The 18,120-nt window shown below is 47.0% G+C and overlaps 1 protein-coding gene across 3 annotated transcripts in view; it reads right to left on the bottom strand.

Annotated features, from left to right (window-relative positions):
• The window catches only part of fndc3a (fibronectin type III domain containing 3A), a 155,653-nt gene that overhangs the window by 97,773 nt on the left and 39,760 nt on the right, over positions 1-18,120 (bottom strand). Inside the window, exons 1-2 of one of the 3 annotated variants that reach the window (XM_029716052.1) lie at positions 16,151-16,288; positions 6,139-6,214 (exon numbers count right to left, since the gene is read on the bottom strand). In XM_029716052.1, coding sequence (XP_029571912.1) covers positions 6,139-6,214; positions 16,151-16,171 — 97 coding nt within the window. In that variant the 5' untranslated portion in view covers positions 16,172-16,288. Of the gene's footprint in view, positions 1-6,138; positions 6,215-14,456; positions 14,647-16,150; positions 16,289-18,120 lie in introns of those variants that run through there. The other 2 variants (XM_029716050.1, XM_029716051.1) reach the window with 2 other exon arrangements.

Below are 18,120 nucleotides of genomic sequence, written 5' to 3'. Positions count from 1 at the left end.
AGGCCAAGCCTTCGATACTGATCAGGGAGGGATGGATTTCTGACATACTTTATATATAGTGTTGAAAAACCAAACCATGAAGAACCTCAGTCTGTAATCAGTTATGTCCCCCCCCCAACCAAACCATGAAGAAGCACCCCAGTCTGTAATCAGTTATGTCCCCCCCCCCCCAACCAAACCATGAAGAACCTCAGTCTGTAATCAGTTATTTACATTTTACATTTTAGTCATTTAGCAGACGCTCTTATCCAGAGCGACTTACAGTTATGCCCCCCCCCCCAACCAAACCATGAAGCAGCACCTCAGTCTGTAATCAGTTATGTGGAGAACATCAAAAATATACATTCTGCTGGGTTTTCCATGCATCGGCAAGAGAGAATAGCTACCTCCGGTAAGACGAGGATCATAATAGCTGTTGAGCAATGTCTAATATTAAGGAAGTCTCAAAGTATTGCTTGCCTGAGGTAAAATACCTCATGATAAGCTGTAGACCACACTATCTACCAAGAGAGTTTATCATCTATATTTTTCGTAGCCGTCTATTTACCAACAGAAACCGATGCAGGCACTAAGACCGCTCTCAACGAAGGCCGCAGAGGCGGCGCTCCTATTGGCCAGGGACTTAAATCTGTTTTCCCTCATTTCTACCAGCATGTCACATGTGCAACCAGAGAAAACAAATCCTAGACCACCTTTACTCCACACACAGAGACGCGTACAAAGCTCTCCCTCCATTTGGCAAATCTGACCATAATTCTATTGTCCCGATTCCTGCTTACAAGCAAAAACTAAAGCAGGAAGCACCAGTGAGTAGCTCAATACGGAAGTGGTCAGATGGCGCTGAAGCTAAGCTACAGGACTGTTTTGCAGCACAGACTGGAATATGTTCCGGGATTTATCCAATGGCATTGAGAAGTTTACCACCTCAGTCATTGGCTTCATCACTAAGTGCATCGACGACGTCGTCCCCACAGTGACTGTACGTACATTTCCCAACCAGAAGCCATGGATTACAGGCAACATCCGAATCGAGCTAAAAGCTAGAATTGCCGCTTCAAGGAGTGGGAGACTAATCCAGACGCTTATAAGAAATCCCACTATGCCCTCAGACGAACCATCCAACAATCAAAGCGTCAATACAGGATTAAGATTGAATCCTACTACCCCGGCTCTGACGCTTGTCGGATGTGACAGGGCATGAAAACTATTATGGATTACAAAGGAAACCCAGACGCGAGCTGCCCAGTGACGCGAGCCTACCAGACAAGCTAAATTCCTTTTATGCCCACTTCGAGGAAAGCAACACTGAAGCATGATTGAGAGCACCAGCTGTTCCAGACGACTGTGTGATCGCGCTCTCCGTAACAGATGTGAGTAAGACCTTTAAACAAGTCAACATCCACAAGGCAGCAGGTCGAGACGGATGACCAGGATGTGTACTCTAAGCATGTGCGGACCAACTGGCAAGTGTCTTTACTGACATTTTCAACATGTCCCTGACCGAGTCTGTTATACCAACATGTTTCAAAGACCACCATATTCCCTGTGCCCAAGAAAGCGAAGGTAACCTACCTAAATTATTACCGCCCCATAGCACTCACGTCAGTAGCAATGAAGTGCTTTGAAAGGCTGGGCATGGCTCACAAAAATGGAACACTTATGTGAGAACGTTGTTCATTGACTACAGCTCAGCATTCAACTAGAGGTCGACCGATTATGATTTTTCGCCGCCGATACTGATACCGATTATTGGAGGACCAAAAAGCCGGTACCCGTTAAATCGGACGATTTCTTATTTATTTATTTGTAATAATGACAATTACAACAATAGTGAATGAACACTTATTTTAACTTAATATAATACATCAATAAAATCAATTTAGCCTCAAATAAATAATGAAACATGTTCAATTTGGTTTAAATAATGCAAAAACAAAGTGTTGGAGAAGAAAGTAAAAGTGCATTATGTGCCATGTAAGAAAGCTAACGTTTAAGTTCCTTGCTCAGAACATGAGAACATATGAAAGCTGGTGGTTCCTTTTAACACGAGTCTTCAATATTCCCAGGTAAGAAGTTTTAGGTTGTAGTTATTATAGGACTTATTTCTCTCTATACGATTTGTATTTCATATACCTTTGACTATTAGATGTTCTTATAGGCACTTTAGTATTGCCAGTGTAACAGTATAGCTTCCGTCCCTCTCCTTGCTCCTACCTGGGCTCGAACCAGAAACACATCGACAACAGCCACCCTCGAAGCAGCGTTACCCAGGTAGAGCAAGGGGAACAACTACTCCAAGTCTCAGAGCGAGTGACGTTTGAAACGCTAGCTCGCACCCCGCTAACTAGCTAGCCATTTCATATCGGTTACACCAGCCTAATCTTGGGAGTTGACAGGCTTGAAGTCATAAACAGCGCAATGCATTGCGAAGGGCTTCTGGCAAAACGCACGAAAGTGCTATTTTGAATGAATGCTTACAAGCCTGCTGGTGCCTACCATCGCTCAGTCAGACTGCTCTATCAAATCATAGACTTAATTATAACATAATAACACACAGAAACACGAGCTTTAGGTCATTAATATGGTTGAATCCGGAAACTATCACGTTTATTCTTTCAGTGAAACACAGAACCGTTCCGTATTTTATCTAACGGGTGGCATCCATAAGTCTAAATGTTCCTGTTACATTGCACAACCTTCAATGTTATGTCATAATTACGTAAAATTCTGGCAAATGAGTTCGCAACGAGCCAGGCGGCCCAAACTGTTGCATATACCCTGACTCTGCATGCAATGAACGGAAGAGAAGTGACAATTTCACCTGGTTAATATTGCCTGCTAACCTGGATTTCTTTTAGCTAAATATGCAGGTTTAAAAATATGTACTTCTGTGTATTGATTTTAAGAAAGGCATTGATGTTTATGGTTAGGAACAGTCGTGCAACGATTGTGCTTTTTTCGCAAATGCACTTTTGTTAAATCATCCCCCGTTTGGCGAAGTCGGCTGTCTTTGTTAGGAAGAAATAGTCTTCACAGTTCGCAACGAGCCAGGCGGCCCAAACTGCTGCATATACCCTGACTCTGTTGCAAGAGAAGTGACACATTTTCCCTAGTTAAAATAAATGCATGTTAGCAGGCAATATTAACTAAAGATGCAGGTTTAAAAATATATATTTGTGTATTGATTTTAAGAAAGACCTTGATGTTTATGGTTAGGTACAAGTTGGAGCAATGACAGTCTTTTTTTGCGAATGCGCACCGCATCGATTATATGCAACGCAGGACAGGCTAGATAAACTAGTAATATCGTCAACCATGTGTAGTTAACTAGTGATTATGATTGATTGATTGTTTTTTTATAAGATAAGTTTAATGCTAGCTAGCAACTTACCTTGGCTTCTTACTGCATTCGCGTAACAGGCAGGCTCCTCGTGGAGTGCAAAAGCAGGTGGTTAGAGCGTTGGACTAGTTAACTGTACGGTTGCATCCCCAAGCTGACAAGGTAAAAATCTGTCGTTCTGCCCCTGAACAAGGCAGTTAACCCACCGTTCCTAGGCCGTCATTGAAAATAATAATGTGTTCTTAACTGACTTGCATAGTTAAAAAATATTTATATATAAAAATAAATATATAATTTTCTATTTCATTTTATACGTTTTTTTAATTCAGTTACCGTTTACCGATTGTTATGACAACTTGAAATCGTTCCTAATTAAATCGGCCATTCCGATTAATCGGTCGACCTCTACATTCAACACCACAGTGCCCTCAAAGTTCATCACTAAGCTAAGGACTCTGGGACTAAACACCTCCCTCTGCAACTGGATCCTGGACTTCCTGACGGGCCGCCCCCAGGTGGTAAAGGTAGGCAAAAACATCTGCCACGCTGATCCTCAACACGGGGACCCCTCAGGTGTACGTGCTAAGTCCCTTCCTGTACTCCCTGTACCCCACAAGTCCAACAACCATCAATAAAGTTTGCCGACGACAACGGTGGTAGGCCTGATCACCGACAACCTATAGAAAAGGTCAGAGACCTGGCAGTGTGGTTCCAGGACAACAACTTCTTCCTCTGGCCTCCAGAGTGGTGAATCAGCACTGCAGGTCTAGCGGTGTCACTAAAGATACGGGTTCGATCCCGGGCTGTGTCGCAGCCGGGTGACCCATGAGGAGACGCACAATTTGCCCAGCGTCGTCCAGGTTAGGAGCGGGTTTGGCCGGTCGGGATTTCCTTGTCCCATCATGCTCTAGCAAGCGAGCAGTGTCAAGAAGCAGTGCGGCTTGGCAGGGTCGTGTTTCGGAGGACGCATGGCTCCTCTCCCGAGTCTGTACGGGAGTTGCAGCGATGGGACAATATGATACCATGAAATTGGGGAGAAGGCAAAAAATAATTTACAAATATTTCTCCCTCAGCGTGAGCAAGACAACGGAGCTGGAAAACGAGGGTCAAGCGCAACCCCCCCCCCCCCCCCCACACAGTAAGGTTGTTGTATTCGTGCATGTGACAAATACAATTCGATTTGGTAAACCATTTGATTATGAGACCGGGGGTTAAAATCCAAAGTTCTGCTATATATTAATTATAATTAATAGCTTGGTCATAGCTAATTTAGAAAGATAAATAATGATACATTACTAGTCTCACTATTAATCTAAAAAAATAACAAATTACTTAAGTCAGCTCAGAGGCTCCATTAGCAGCAATGTTGATTTAGAATGGAAAATAAATGTTAGTGCATTGACTTGTTCCACGAACCACACCGAACCTCACCGAATCATTTAAAAATAAAACGGATCATTCCTGTATCGTATCGGAGCCCATGTATCTAGAAACGTATCGAATCATCTTGAAAGGGAAATATATACATCCCTAGTGTGTGTGTGTGCGCATCACAAAGCCTGCCTGCGCTCCTCACACTCCCTGACAGAGCAGAGAGAGATGACTAACAGGGTCTCAGCCACATCTCATTCCAACAGACACAGACTCTGTCGCTATAGTGTGACTGCACTACAAAACACAGAAACACACTGCAATTACAGCAAACAGTGATTTGACATGATGATAGTGTATCAGTACACACAGCTCGCTCAATCATCTGTCAAATTAAAACAGTCAGAGATAGAAATAGCGAGCCAGAGAGATAGCGAGCCAGAGAGATAGCGAGCCAGAGAGATAGCGAGCCAGAGAGATAGCGAGCCAGAGAGATAGCGAGAGATAGAGAGATAGCGAGAGATAGAGAGATAGCGAGCGAGAGAGATAGCGAGCGAGAGAGATAGCGAGCGAGAGAGATAGCGAGCGAGAGAGATAGCGAGCGAGAGAGATAGCGAGCCAGAGAGATAGCGAGCGAGAGAGATAGCGAGCCAGAGAGATAGCGAGCCAGAGAGATAGCGAGCCAGAGAGATAGCGAGATAGCGAGCCAGAGAGATAGCGAGCCAGAGAGATGGCGAGATAGCGAGCCAGAGAGATAGCGAGCCAGAGAGATAGCGAGCCAGAGAGATAGCGAGCCAGAGAGATAGCGAGCCAGAGAGATAGCGAGCCAGAGAGATAGCGAGCCAGAGAGATAGCGAGCCAGAGAGATAGCGAGCCAGAGAGATAGCGAGCCAGAGATAGAGATAGCGAGCCAGAGATAGAGATAGCGAGCGAGAGAGATAGCGAGCCAGAGAGATAGCGAGCCAGAGAGATAGCGAGCCAGAGAGATAGCGAGCCAGAGAGATAGCGAGCCAGAGAGATAGCGAGCCAGAGAGATAGCGAGCCAGAGAGATAGCGAGCCAGAGAGATAGCGAGATAGCGAGCCAGAGAGATAGCGAGATAGCGAGCCAGAGAGATAGCGAGCCAGAGAGATAGCGAGCCAGAGAGATAGCAAGCCAGAGAGATAGCAAGCCAGAGAGATAGATATAGAGATAGCGAGCAAAAGAGCGAGAGCGACACTTGGGAAGTACCGGGTCATGCTCAGGTCGGAACTATCTGTACTGAATAAGTAAATCTTAAAATTTGGTTTCCCATTGCAAAACTTTTTTAAATATATATATTTTTTTTTTACATTTGCCCTAATGAACAGAACCCTGTATTAGTGAATTAGGCAGCTTGATTAACCCCTTGACCCACTGTAGGAGAGAACTAAAAGCAGGGTGTCTTACCTGTGATACACTGAAACTGACCATCCTCTCGCCGTATAGTGAAGGCCTCACCTGGGTTCACCTGCACCAGGATTACCTGTGGAGAGAAACACATCAAACACCTGTATACTGACATCACCCAGGTGTTCATTCGGCACAACACGGAAATAAGAAACAACGCAAGACCGTAACGGTGAGGGACTACCTGAACTCGTCCAATGAGAAAACACTTCTTTTGATTTTACATTTTTTTTAAATGTTTTTCCACAGTATGGTCCCAATGTACTCGACCCTGTTTACAGTCAGGAACAGACAGCCTTATTTACCAGCCATGTTGATCCGACCCTGTTAACAGACAGGAACAGACAGCCTTATTTACCAGCCATGTTGATCCGACCCTGTTAACAGTCAAGAACAGACAGCCTTATTTACCATGTTGATCCGACCCTGTTTACAGACAGGAACAGACAGCCTTATTTACCAGCCATGTTGATCCAACCCTGTTTACAGTCAGGAACAGACAGCCTTATTTACCAGCCATGTTGATCCGACCCTGTTTACAGACAGGAACAGACAGCCTTATTTACCATGTTGATCCGACCCTGTTTACAGACAGGAACAGACAGCCTTATTTACCAGCCATGTTGATCCAACCCTGTTTACAGTCAGGAACAGACAGCCTTATTTACCAGCCATGTTGATCCAACCCTGTTTACAGACAGGAACAGACAGCCTTGTTTACCAGCCATGTTGATCCGACCCTGTTTACAGACAGGAACAGACAGCCTTATTTACCAGCCATGTTTACATGTGGATTCAAAATATGAGACACTGAAAGCTTCTTCAGATCAGTGACATGTGGGGTTAGGGTGCTATAGGTCTGGTTTCCTCAGACACAGATTAGGCTAAACCTAGTCCAGGATGAAATCCCATGGTGAAGAGAGATGTCTTTATAGCCAGGGCTTAGGCTGGGAATTTCCAGGGATCTCACCATATGATATTATGGGTGCCGAAACAATGTGATTCTGATTCCACACGTACATATGATTCTACATTCGAAGTCGGAAGTTTACATACACTTTAACCAAATACATTTAAACTCAGTGTTTCACAATTCCTGATATTTAATCCTAGTAAGAATTCCTTGTCTTAGGTCAGTTAGGATCACCACTTTATTTTAAGAATGTGAAATGTCAGAATAATAGTAGAGAGAATTATTTATTTCAGCTTTTATTTCTTTCATCACATTCCCAGTGGGTCAGAAGTTTACATAAACTCAATTAGTATTTTGTAGCATTGCCTTTAAATTGTTTAACTTTGGTCAAATGTTTTGGGTAACCTTCCACAAGCTTCCTACAATAAGTTGGGTGAATTTTGGCCCATTCCTCCTAACGTCATTTGAGTCAATTGGAGGTGTACCTGTGGATGTATTTCAAGGCCTACCTTCAAACTCAGTGCCTCTTTGCTTGACATCATGGGAAAAATCAAAAGAAATCAGCCAAGACCACAGAAAAAAAATTTTAGACTTCCACAAGTCTGGTTCATCATTAGGAGCAATTTCCAAACACCTGATGGTACCACGTTCATCTGTACAAACAATAGTACGCAAGTATAAACACCATGGGACCACGCAGCCGTCATACCGCTCTGGAAGGAGACGCGTTCTGTCTCCTAGAGATGAACGTACTTTGGTGCGAAAAGTGCAAATCAATCCCAGAACAGCAAAGGACCTTGTGAAGATGCTGGAGGAAACAGGTACAAAAGTATCTATAGCCACAGTGAAACGAGTCCTATAATCGACATAACCTGAAAGGCCGCTCAGCAAGGAAGAAGCCACTGCTCCAAAACCACCATAAAAAAGCCAGACTACGGTTTACAACTGCACATGGGGTCAAAGATCGTACTTTTTGGAGAAATGTCCTCTGGTCTGATGAAATAAAAATAGAACCGTTAACCATAATGACCATCGTTATGTTTGGAGGAAAAGAACACCATCCCAATCCAAAGAACACCATCCCAACCGTGAAGCACGGGGGTGGCAGCATCATGTTGTGGGGGTGCTTTGCTGCAGGAGGGACTGGGGCACTTCACAAAATGATAAAATAAATGGCATCATGAGGTAGGAAAATTATGTGGATATATTGAAGCAACATCTCAAGACATCAGTCAGGACGTTAAAGCTTGGTCACAAATGGATCTTAGAAATGGCCAATGACCCCAAGCACACTTCCAAAGTTGTGGCAAAATGGCTTAAGAACAACAAAGTCAAGGTATTGGAGTGGCCATCACAAAGCCCTGACCTCAATCCTATAGACAATATGTCCGCAGAACTGAAAAAGCGTGAACGAGCAAGGAGGCCTACACACCTGACTCAGTTACACCAGCTCTGTCAGGGGGAATGGGCCAAAATTCACCCAACTTATTGTAGGAAGCTTGTGGAAGGTTACTCAAAACATTTGACCCAAGTTAAACAATTTAAAGGCAATGCTACCAAATACTAATTGAGTGTATGTAAACTTCTGACCCACTGGGAATGTGATTAAAAAAATAAAAGCTGAAATAAATCTCTACTATTATTCTGACATTTCGCATTCTTAAAATAAAGTGGTGATCCTAACTGACCTAAAACAGGGAATTTCTACTAGGATTAAATGTCAGGAATTGTGAAAAACTGAGTTTAAATGTATTTGGCTAAGGTGTATGTAAACTTCTGACTTCAACTGTAGATATGATTCTACATGTATTCTGATTTGACACTGCAATATTATTTTTCAACATATTGCTCACTATGGGTGGGTTAAATTAGGCCTCACGAGTGCCACAGCGGTCTAAGGCACTGCATTGCCAGAGGCGTCACGACAGACACTGGTTCGTTCCCGGGCTGTATCACAACCGGCGGTGATCGGAGTCCCATAGGGCGGCGCACAATTTGCCCAGCGTCGTCCGGGTTAGGGGAGGGTTTCGCCGTCAATTTAAATAAGAATTTGTTCTTAACTGACTTGCCCTAGTTAAATAAAGGTTCAATAAAATGTAAATTTATTTATCTTAGTTTGGTTTAGAGCTAATCTAGGTTAGGTTAGTTTGGAGCTAATCTAGGTTAGGTTAGTTTGGAGCTAATCTGGGTTAGTTTGGAGCTAATCTGGGTTAGTTTGGAGCTAATCTGGGTTAGTTTGGAGCTAATCTGGGTTCGTTTGGAGCTAATCTGGGTTCGTTTGGAGCTAATCTGGGTTCGTTTGTAGCTAATCTGGGTTCGTTTGGAGCTAATCTGGGTTCGTTTGGAGCTAATCTAGGTTAGGTTAGTTTGGAGCTAATCTAGGTTAGGTTAGTTTGGAGCTAATCTAGGTTAGGTTCGTTTGGAGCTAATCTAGGTTAGGTTCGTTTGGAGCTAATCTAGGTTAGGTTCGTTTGGAGCTAATCTAGGTTAGGTTCGTTTGGAGCTAATCTAGGTTCGTTTGGAGCTAATCTGGGTTCGTTTGGAGCTAATCTGGGTTCGTTTGGAGCTAATCTGGGTTCGTTTGGAGCTAATCTGGGTTCGTTTGGAGCTAATCTGGGTTCGTTTGGAGCTAATCTGGGTTCGTTTGGAGCTAATCTGGGTTCGTTTGGAGCTAATCTGGGTTCGTTTGGAGCTAATCTGGGTTCGTTTGGAGCTAATCTGGGTTCGTTTGGAGCTAATCTGGGTTAATTTGAAGCTAATCTGGGTTAGTTTGGAGCTAATCTGGGTTAGTTTGGAGCTAATCTGGGTTAGTTTGGAGCTAATCTGGGTTAGTTTGGAGCTAATCTGGGTTAGTTTGGAGCTAATCTGGGTTAGTTTGGAGCTAATCTGGGTTAGTTTGTAGCTAATCTGGGTTAGTTTGTAGCTAATCTGGGTAAGTTTGGAGCTAATCTGGGTAAGTTTGGAGCTAATCTGGGTAAGTTTGGAGCTAATCTGGGTAAGTTTGGAGCTAATCTAGGTTAGTTTGGAGCTAATTTAGGTTAGGTTAGTTTGGAGCTAATCTAGGTTAGTTTGGAGCTAATCTAGGTTAGTTTGGAGCTAATCTAGGTTAGTTTGGAGCTAATCTAGGTTAGGTTCGTTTGGAGCTAATCTGGGTTCGTTTGGAGCTAATCTGGGTTCGTTTGGAGCTAATCTGGGTTCGTTTGGAGCTAATCTGGGTTCGTTTGGAGCTAATCTGGGTTAGTTTGGAGCTAATCTGGGTTAGTTTGGAGCTAATCTGGGTTAGTTTGGAGCTAATCTGGGTTAGTTTGGAGCTAATCTGGGTTAGTTTGGAGCTAATCTGGGTTAGTTTGGAGCTAATCTGGGTTAGTTTGGAGCTAATCTGGGTTAGTTTGGAGCTAATCTGGGTTAGTTTGGAGCTAATCTGGGTTAGTTTGGAGCTAATCTGGGTTGGTTTGGAGCTAATCTGGGTTGGTTTGGAGCTAATCTGGGTTGGTTTGGAGCTAATCTGGGTTGGTTTGGAGCTAATCTGGGTTGGTTTGGAGCTAATCTGGGTTGGTTTGGAGCTAATCTGGGTTGGTTTGGAGCTAATCTGGGTTGGTTTGGAGCTAATCTGGGTTAGTTTGGAGCTAATCTGGGTTAGTTTGGAGCTAAGGTAGCTTTTGTAAATATAAATGTAAAATTAAAATCAGACGTGTTGCACCACTTAATTTTAAACATGGATTAGTTAATATAAAGGTTTAAATCAGAGTCATGTAGAGTCGGGCCAGGTTTTAGAACATGGATTAGTTAATATAAAGGTTTAAATCAGAGTCGTAGAGTCGGGCCAGGTTTTAGAACATGGATTAGTTAATATAAAGGTTTAAATCAGAGTCATGTAGAGTCGGGCCAGGTTTTAGAACATGGATTAGTTAATATAAAGGTTTAAATCAGAGTCATGTAGAGTCGGGCCAGGTTTTAGAACAGTCGTCATGTTTGAATCTTTATTCTACAACATTAGGTGACGTAACAATACTAGAGAACCTCAGTTCCCTATGGAATGACCCGCTGTAAACAGAACGGTGAATTTAGCACCTCAGTTCCCTATGGAATGACCCGCTGTAAACAGAAGGGTGAATTTAGCACCTCAGTTCCCTATGGAATGACCCGCTGTAAACAGAACGGTGAATTTAGCACCTCAGTTCCCTATGGAATGACCCGCTGTAAACAGAACGGTGAATTTAGCACCTCAGTTCCCTATGGAATGACCCGCTGTAAACAGAACGGTGAATTTAGCACCTCATTTCCCTATGAAATGACCCGCTGTAAACAAGCAAAACAGAACAGTGAATTTAGCCTCCTGTCATCTCATTACAGAAAAGGAGGATTCCCTTCTTTCCCACAGCGCTGCTCCATAGCGTTACACTTATCCCCCTCTCTCCACCCCCCACCCTGACCATTAGACCCATAATGGTGAACCCAGCATGCACGCACACAGGACACCGGACTGATACAAAGAGGAGGGGGAGTGGTAGATTCAGTTCTGACGTGTGAACGACGTCACTTCGGGCAAGACAGCGGAGGGACTCAGGAAGACGAGAGGGAGAATATTGGTCTGGTCACTATAGGGTTTCTGGTTAAAATGTAGTGCACTATACAGGGAATAGGATACCGTTTTAAGGGTGCAACCTATGACTCAGTCACTCCACTGTCATTTTATGACACGTCTCTCTCTCTCTCTCTGACGTGTCAAATAAACCCTAGGTCTCAATGTCTGTCTCCTTAAAGCAGCTCAGAGTATCAACTCTGGTCTAGGATCACTTTTTCCTAATATACCTACTACTGTACATATCATTTTCCTTCCAAATGATATACTGCCTACACACACACACACACACACACACACACACACACACACACACACACACCACTTATTTATATTGTAGATTCTTTAAATTGTACTCATTGTCATTTAAAAAAAAAAATGTATTTTGTACTTTTGGTGTGTGTGTATTTGTTGTATATTTGCGAGACAATCTACTGTTGGAGCAGGTAACATAAGCACTTCGCTGCACCTGCTGTTAACACCTTCCAAACCTTTGTTTGCGGTCAATAAACTTTGATTTGATTAGAAATCTAAAGAACAAGCTGTTGGGTATTAACACTATCCATCAGACAAAGGTGAAATATGAAGAGATTAGGTGAGATATTGATTAAACTAAAGAGGAAGCTACAAGCTATAGGCTAACCCTGCAGCCTGGTCATTAACAAAGGTTTGAGTCTAAAATGGCTCCCTATTCCTGATATCACCTAGTCCAATCCTTTTCATCAGGGCTTATATGGCTGTTTAAAGTAGTGCACTTTACAGTAAATAGAGATCCAACTTAATTAAGCCACTCCCCCCCTCTACAAGCCACTCCCCCCCTCTACAAGCCACTCCCCCCCTCTACAAGCCACTCCCCCCCTCTACAAGCCACTCCCCCCCTCTACAAGCCACTCCCCTCTCCTTATATGGCTGTTTAAAGTAGTGTACTTTATAGTAAATAGGGTTCCAATTTAGGACATAAACAAAAGCTTCTAGGAGGCTTCCAATTTTCAACTACCCTTACTTCAGATGCTCATGTAAAAGAGAATCAAAAGATTTACATTTCAGAAAACAAACTACAGGTCTAATTTCAATCAGAAGTAAACATTTCAGAAATAAGCATTTTTAATTCCACAACAGCAATCGGAACAACTATGATGGCCAGACGCTACGTGGCCAAGCAGCATGGATTAATCCATTCAGCCTGTCATCTTCAGATCCACTCCCCTCCATGTTACTTCATTAAAACAACTTAAAGCCACTTCCCCCCCTCTCCCCTGTATAAACCACTCTCCTCTAAGCCCCGCCCTCTCCTCTCTATAAACCACTCTCCTCTATAAGCCCCGCCCTCTCCCCTGTATAAACCACTCTCCTCTAAGCCCCGCCCTCTCCTCTCTATAAACCACTCTCCTCTATAAGCCCCGCCCTCTCCTCTCTATAAACCACTCTGCTCTATAAGCCACTCTCCTCTATAAGCCCCGCCCTCTCCTCTCTATAAACCACTCTCCTCTAAGCCACGCCCTCTCCTCTCTATAAACCACTCTCCTCTATAAGCCCCGCCCTCTCCCCTCTATAAACCACTCTCCTCTCCCCTCTATAAACCACTCTCCTCTCCCCTCTATAAACCACTCTCCTCTCCCCTCTATAAACCACTCTCCTCTATAAGCCCCGCCCTCTCCCCTCTATAAACCACTCTCCTCTCCCCTCTATAAACCACTCTCCTCTCCCCTCTATAAACCACTCTCCTCTCCCCTCTATAAACCACTCTCCTCTCCCCTCTATAAACCACTCTCCTCTCCCATCTATAAACCACTCTCCTCTCCCCTCTATAAACCACTCTCCTCTCCCCTCTATAAACCACTCTCCTCTCCCCTCTATAAACCACTCTCCTCTCCCCTCTATAAACCACTCTCCTCTCCCCTCTATAAACCACTCTCCTCTCCCCTCAATAAACCACTCTCCTCTCCCCTCTATAAACCACTCTCCTCTCCCCTCTATAAACCACTCTCCTCTCCCCTCTATAAACCACTCTCCTCTCCCCTCTATAAACCACTCTCCTCTCCCCTCTATAAACCACTCTCCTCTCCCCTCTATAAACCACTCTCCTCTCCCCTCTATAAGCCCCGCCCTCTCCCCTCTATAAGCCCCGCCCTCTCCCCTCTATAAGCCCCGCCCTCTCCCCTCTATAAGCCCCGCCCTCTCCCCTCTATAAGCCCCGCCCTCTCCCCTCTATAAGCCCCGCCCTCTCCCTCTATAAGCCCCGCCCTCTCCCCTCTATAAGCCCCGCCCTCTCCCCTCTATAAGCCCCGCCCTCTCCCCTCTATAAACCACTCTCCTCTCCCCTCTATAAGCCCCGCCCTCTCCCCTCTATAAACCACTCTCCTCTCCCCTCTATAAGCCACTCCTCTCCCCTCTATAAGCCCGCCCTCTCTCCTCGCTATAAGCCATGCCCCTCTATAAGCCCCACCCCTCTATAAGCCCCGCCCTCTCCCCACTATAAGCCCTGCCCTCTATAAGCCACTCCCCTCTCTCCTTATATGGCTGTTTAAAGTAGTGCACTTTACAGTAAATAGGGTTCCAATTTAGGACACAAACAAAAGCTTCTAAGTAAAACAGAATTTCAAAATATTTACATTTCAGAAAACAAATTACAGGTCTGGTTTTAATCAGAAATAAGCATTTTTAATTCCACATGCCAAATCCTCTCGTCTCTCCTCGATAAGCCCGCCCCTCTAAAACCTTGTGATCTAATCGAGTCTACAAGATACGCTGTAAAGCGTGTAATTAGCCTAACTGTGTAGCCGTGTGTTCGTTCTGCGTGTCTGGTTAGTTAAGAGACCCTACCTCACTCTTGTGAAGATCTCTGCCATCATAGAAGCTGTGAGTCTCCCAGGGCATAGGGCTCTGTCTGAGACGAAGTATCCTCTCTGTGTCGCTCTGTGTCTGCACTGCATTCAGCATCACCTCCATGTCCACAGACTCACTGCCTTTCATGAACTCGGCTCAGACTGAGACAGACTACCCCCTTTCACTGCCTGCCACAGTGTCACACACACACACGGCCGCTCACAGTGTCACGCACACAGATGTTGTTCACACGCCCACACAGGCAAGCAGCGACAGTGAGAGCATGATAGGAGGGTCTGGGTAGGTGGCTAATTGAATCAAAGTCAAGGCCCTCCCCATTGGTGGAGGGGAAGGGGGGGGGTCCATGACGCGTGTGTGTTTGTTTGCTTTCTACTTCCCGTGTGAAGCTACCAGCTGGCTTTCTTTCCCACCAACATCCCTCCCTACCACCTCCCTACCCTACAATCCTTTCACCAATGACAGCACAGTCCACACCTCTCATCTCACGAACGACAACACTCAGCCTCCTCTCCCTCCCTCCATCCTCCTCCCTCCCAAATCTGTCTCCCTCTCTCTCTTTCGGTAGCCCTCTCTGTCTCTCTCTCTCTCTTTCGGTAGCCCTCTCTCTGTCTCTCTCTCTCTTCCGGTAGCCCTCTCTGTCTCTCTCTCTCTCTTTCGGTAGCCCTCTCTCTGTCTCTCTCTCTCTTTCGGTAGCCCTCTCTGTCTCTGTCTCTCTCTTTCGGTAGCCCTCTCTCTCTTTCAGTAGCCCTCTGTCTCTCTCTCTCTCTTTCGGTAGCCCTCTCTCTGTCTCTCTCTCTCTTTCGGTAGCCCTCTCTCTGTCTCTCTCTCTCTTTCGGTAGCCCTCTCTGTCTCTCTCTCTCTCTTTCAGTAGCCCTCTCTCTCTTTCAGTAGCCCTCTCTCTCTCTTTCGGTAGCCCTCTCTCTCTCTCTCTTTCGGTAGCCCTCTCTCTGTCTCTCTCTCTCTCTCTTTCGGTAGCCCTCTCTCTGTCTCTCTCTCTCTCTCTCTGTCTCTTTCGGTAGCCCTCTCTGTCTCTGTCTCTGTCTCTCTCTCTCTTTCGGTAGCCCTCTCTCTGTCTCTCTCTCTTACGGTAACCCTCTCTCTCTTACGGTAACCCCCTCTCTCTTACGGTAACCCCCTCTCTCTTACGGTAACCCCCTCTCTCTTACGGTAACCCCCTCTCTCTTACGGTAACCCCCTCTCTCTTACGGTAACCCCCTCTCTCTTACGGTAACCCCCTCTCTCTTACGGTAACACCCTCTCTCTTACGGTAACACCCTCTCTCTCTCACGGTAGCCCTCTGTGTGTGTCTCTCTCTCTCTCACGGTAACCCCCTCTCTCCCTCTCTCTCACAGTAACCCCCTCTCTCTCTCTTACGGTAGCCCTCTCTCTCTCACAGTAACCCTCTCTCTCTCTCTTACGGTAACCCCCTCTCTCTCTCTCTCTCTCTCTTACGGTAACCCCCTCTCTCTCTCTCTCTTACGGTAGCCCTCTCTCTCTCTCTCTCTCACGGTAACCCTCTCTCTCTCTCTCTCTCACAGTAACCCCCTCTCTCTCTTACGGTAACCCCCTCTCTCTCTCTCTCTCTTACGGTAGCCCTCTCTCTCTCTCTCTCGCTCTCTCTCACAGTAACCCTCTCTCTCTCTGTAGCCCTCTGTGTGTCTCTTACTTACTGTTGCCCGCATCTCTCTCATTCAGGCGACGCTGTTCTCACGATCACAGAAAGAAAAAAGGACGACCGACCACCGGGCAGCACTGCAGGGTCTCAGAGACCCTCTCCTCTCCCACCTCACCCAGCCTTCATCACCTGCGACACCGCCACATCGGGCCTCAGCGAACCTAGACGCCTGTCCTCGTTTAACTCCCTCCACGGACCCCCCGCCCCCCCCCCCTTCACACCGAGCCCAGGGAAGAGAAGCCCCTGCCAGGGAGAGGACTGGTGCAGCAGCAGGGGGGATGTGATGGGGGCAGATGGATGGACCAGGTTTTCTGGCTTGGTTTCTGCTCAGAGCTGGCTGGCTCCTTGGAGGTAAATCTCTCTATTCTGTATAGCGTAGCTACGGCTGTAGCGTTAGTGCTCACAGAAGGTCTCTATCGTGGCGTGATGCCCATGTTTGTTTGCACAGACAGTACCCTGCTCGGCTCTGCCTCCTCTGTGGCGCTTTCTCCCCCCCCCCCAGCCTCCCTTTCTCTTGCCTCAGGCTCCAGCACAGCAGCCCGTCTCCACGGTAACCCCTTCAACAAATAAGTCGCGGTGATGTCCGATCACCACAACCGTCACAGAGTGAAACGACAGATTCCGCCCAGGCGGCGCCCGCTCCGCTGTCCTCTGTTATACGGTAGAGAGGGGAGAGGAGGATGACAACGAGGATAGAGAGGAGATTCTTACATGGTACAACGGGATAAAGGCTCCTGAATTTTCTCTTGATATCCCTCGCTCTCTCCCTCTCTCCCTGTGTGTTACAGGGTTTTCTTCCTCCCTCCCTCCCCCCTCTCCCTTGCTTCCTTCCCCCACTCCCTCGCTTGCTTGCTTCCTCCCCCCACTCCCTCGCTTGCTTCCCACTCCCTTGCTTGCTTGCTTGCTTCCTCCCTCCCTCCCTTCCTCCCTCCCTCCCTCGCTTGCTTCCTCCCTCCCTCCCTCCCTCCCTCCCTTGCTTCCTCCCTCCCTCCCTCCCTCGCTTCCTCCCTCCCTCCCTCCCTTGCTTCCTCCCTCCCTCCCTTGCTTCCTCCCTCCCTCCCTTGCTTCCTCCCTGTCTGTCTGTTAGTGACTGCGCCTGCGTGTCTGCTACTCCATGGCTCGCTTTGTTATGTGGTTTCATTTATATCCTTTAAAATAAATAAATAAATCTATTAAGTAAATAGATGTTTTGTTAAACCACCCGCGTGCCGGCCGTATGTTTGACAACCCTGCTCTACACACCAATAAGGGGGCTCCTTTGTTCATCCGGCCTTCACCGCGACAACCGTGGCGTAAAGGAACTGAGCAGAGCGAACAGAGCGAACGACCCACAGCCTGACATGCACAACACTACGCCCCATTCCTCTGTTCCCTCTCTCCTCCTTTCTATCCATCTCTCTCCATCCCACCTTCCCCCTCGCTCTCCCATTCACAGAGCAAAACACCCTACACCTTCTATTAATAACATGACTGATGTGTGAGGAGTCGAGGCGGGGGGGGGGGGGGGTCGCTAGAGGAGGCGGGGGGGGGGGTCGCTAGAGGAGGCGGGAGGGGGGGGGGGGTCGCTAGAGGAGGCGAGGCGGCGGGAGAGGGGGGGGGGTCGCTAGAGGAGGCGGGAGGGGGGGGGGGGTCGCTAGAGGAGGCGGGAGGGGGGGGGTCGCTAGAGGAGACGGGAGGGGGGGGTCGCTAGAGGAGACGAGGCGGCGGGAGAGGGGGGGGGGGTCGCTAGAGGAGACGAGGCAGGGGGGGGGTCGCTAGAGGAGACGAGGCGGGGGGGGGGGGGGTCGCTAGAGGAGGCGGGAGGGGTCGCTAGAGGAGGCGGGGGGGGTCGCTAGAGGAGGCGGGAGGGGGGGGGGGGTCGCTAGAGGAGGAGGGGGGGGGGGGGTCGCTAGAGGAGGCGGGGGGGGGTCGCTAGAGGAGACGAGCCGGCGGGAGGGGGGGGGGGGGGGGTCGCTAGAGGAGGCG

Source organism: Salmo trutta, chromosome 26, assembly GCF_901001165.1.
Source record: "Salmo trutta chromosome 26, fSalTru1.1, whole genome shotgun sequence".
NCBI lineage: Eukaryota > Metazoa > Chordata > Actinopteri > Salmoniformes > Salmonidae > Salmo > Salmo trutta.
This window is presented reverse-complemented; position numbering and strand designations above follow the sequence as displayed.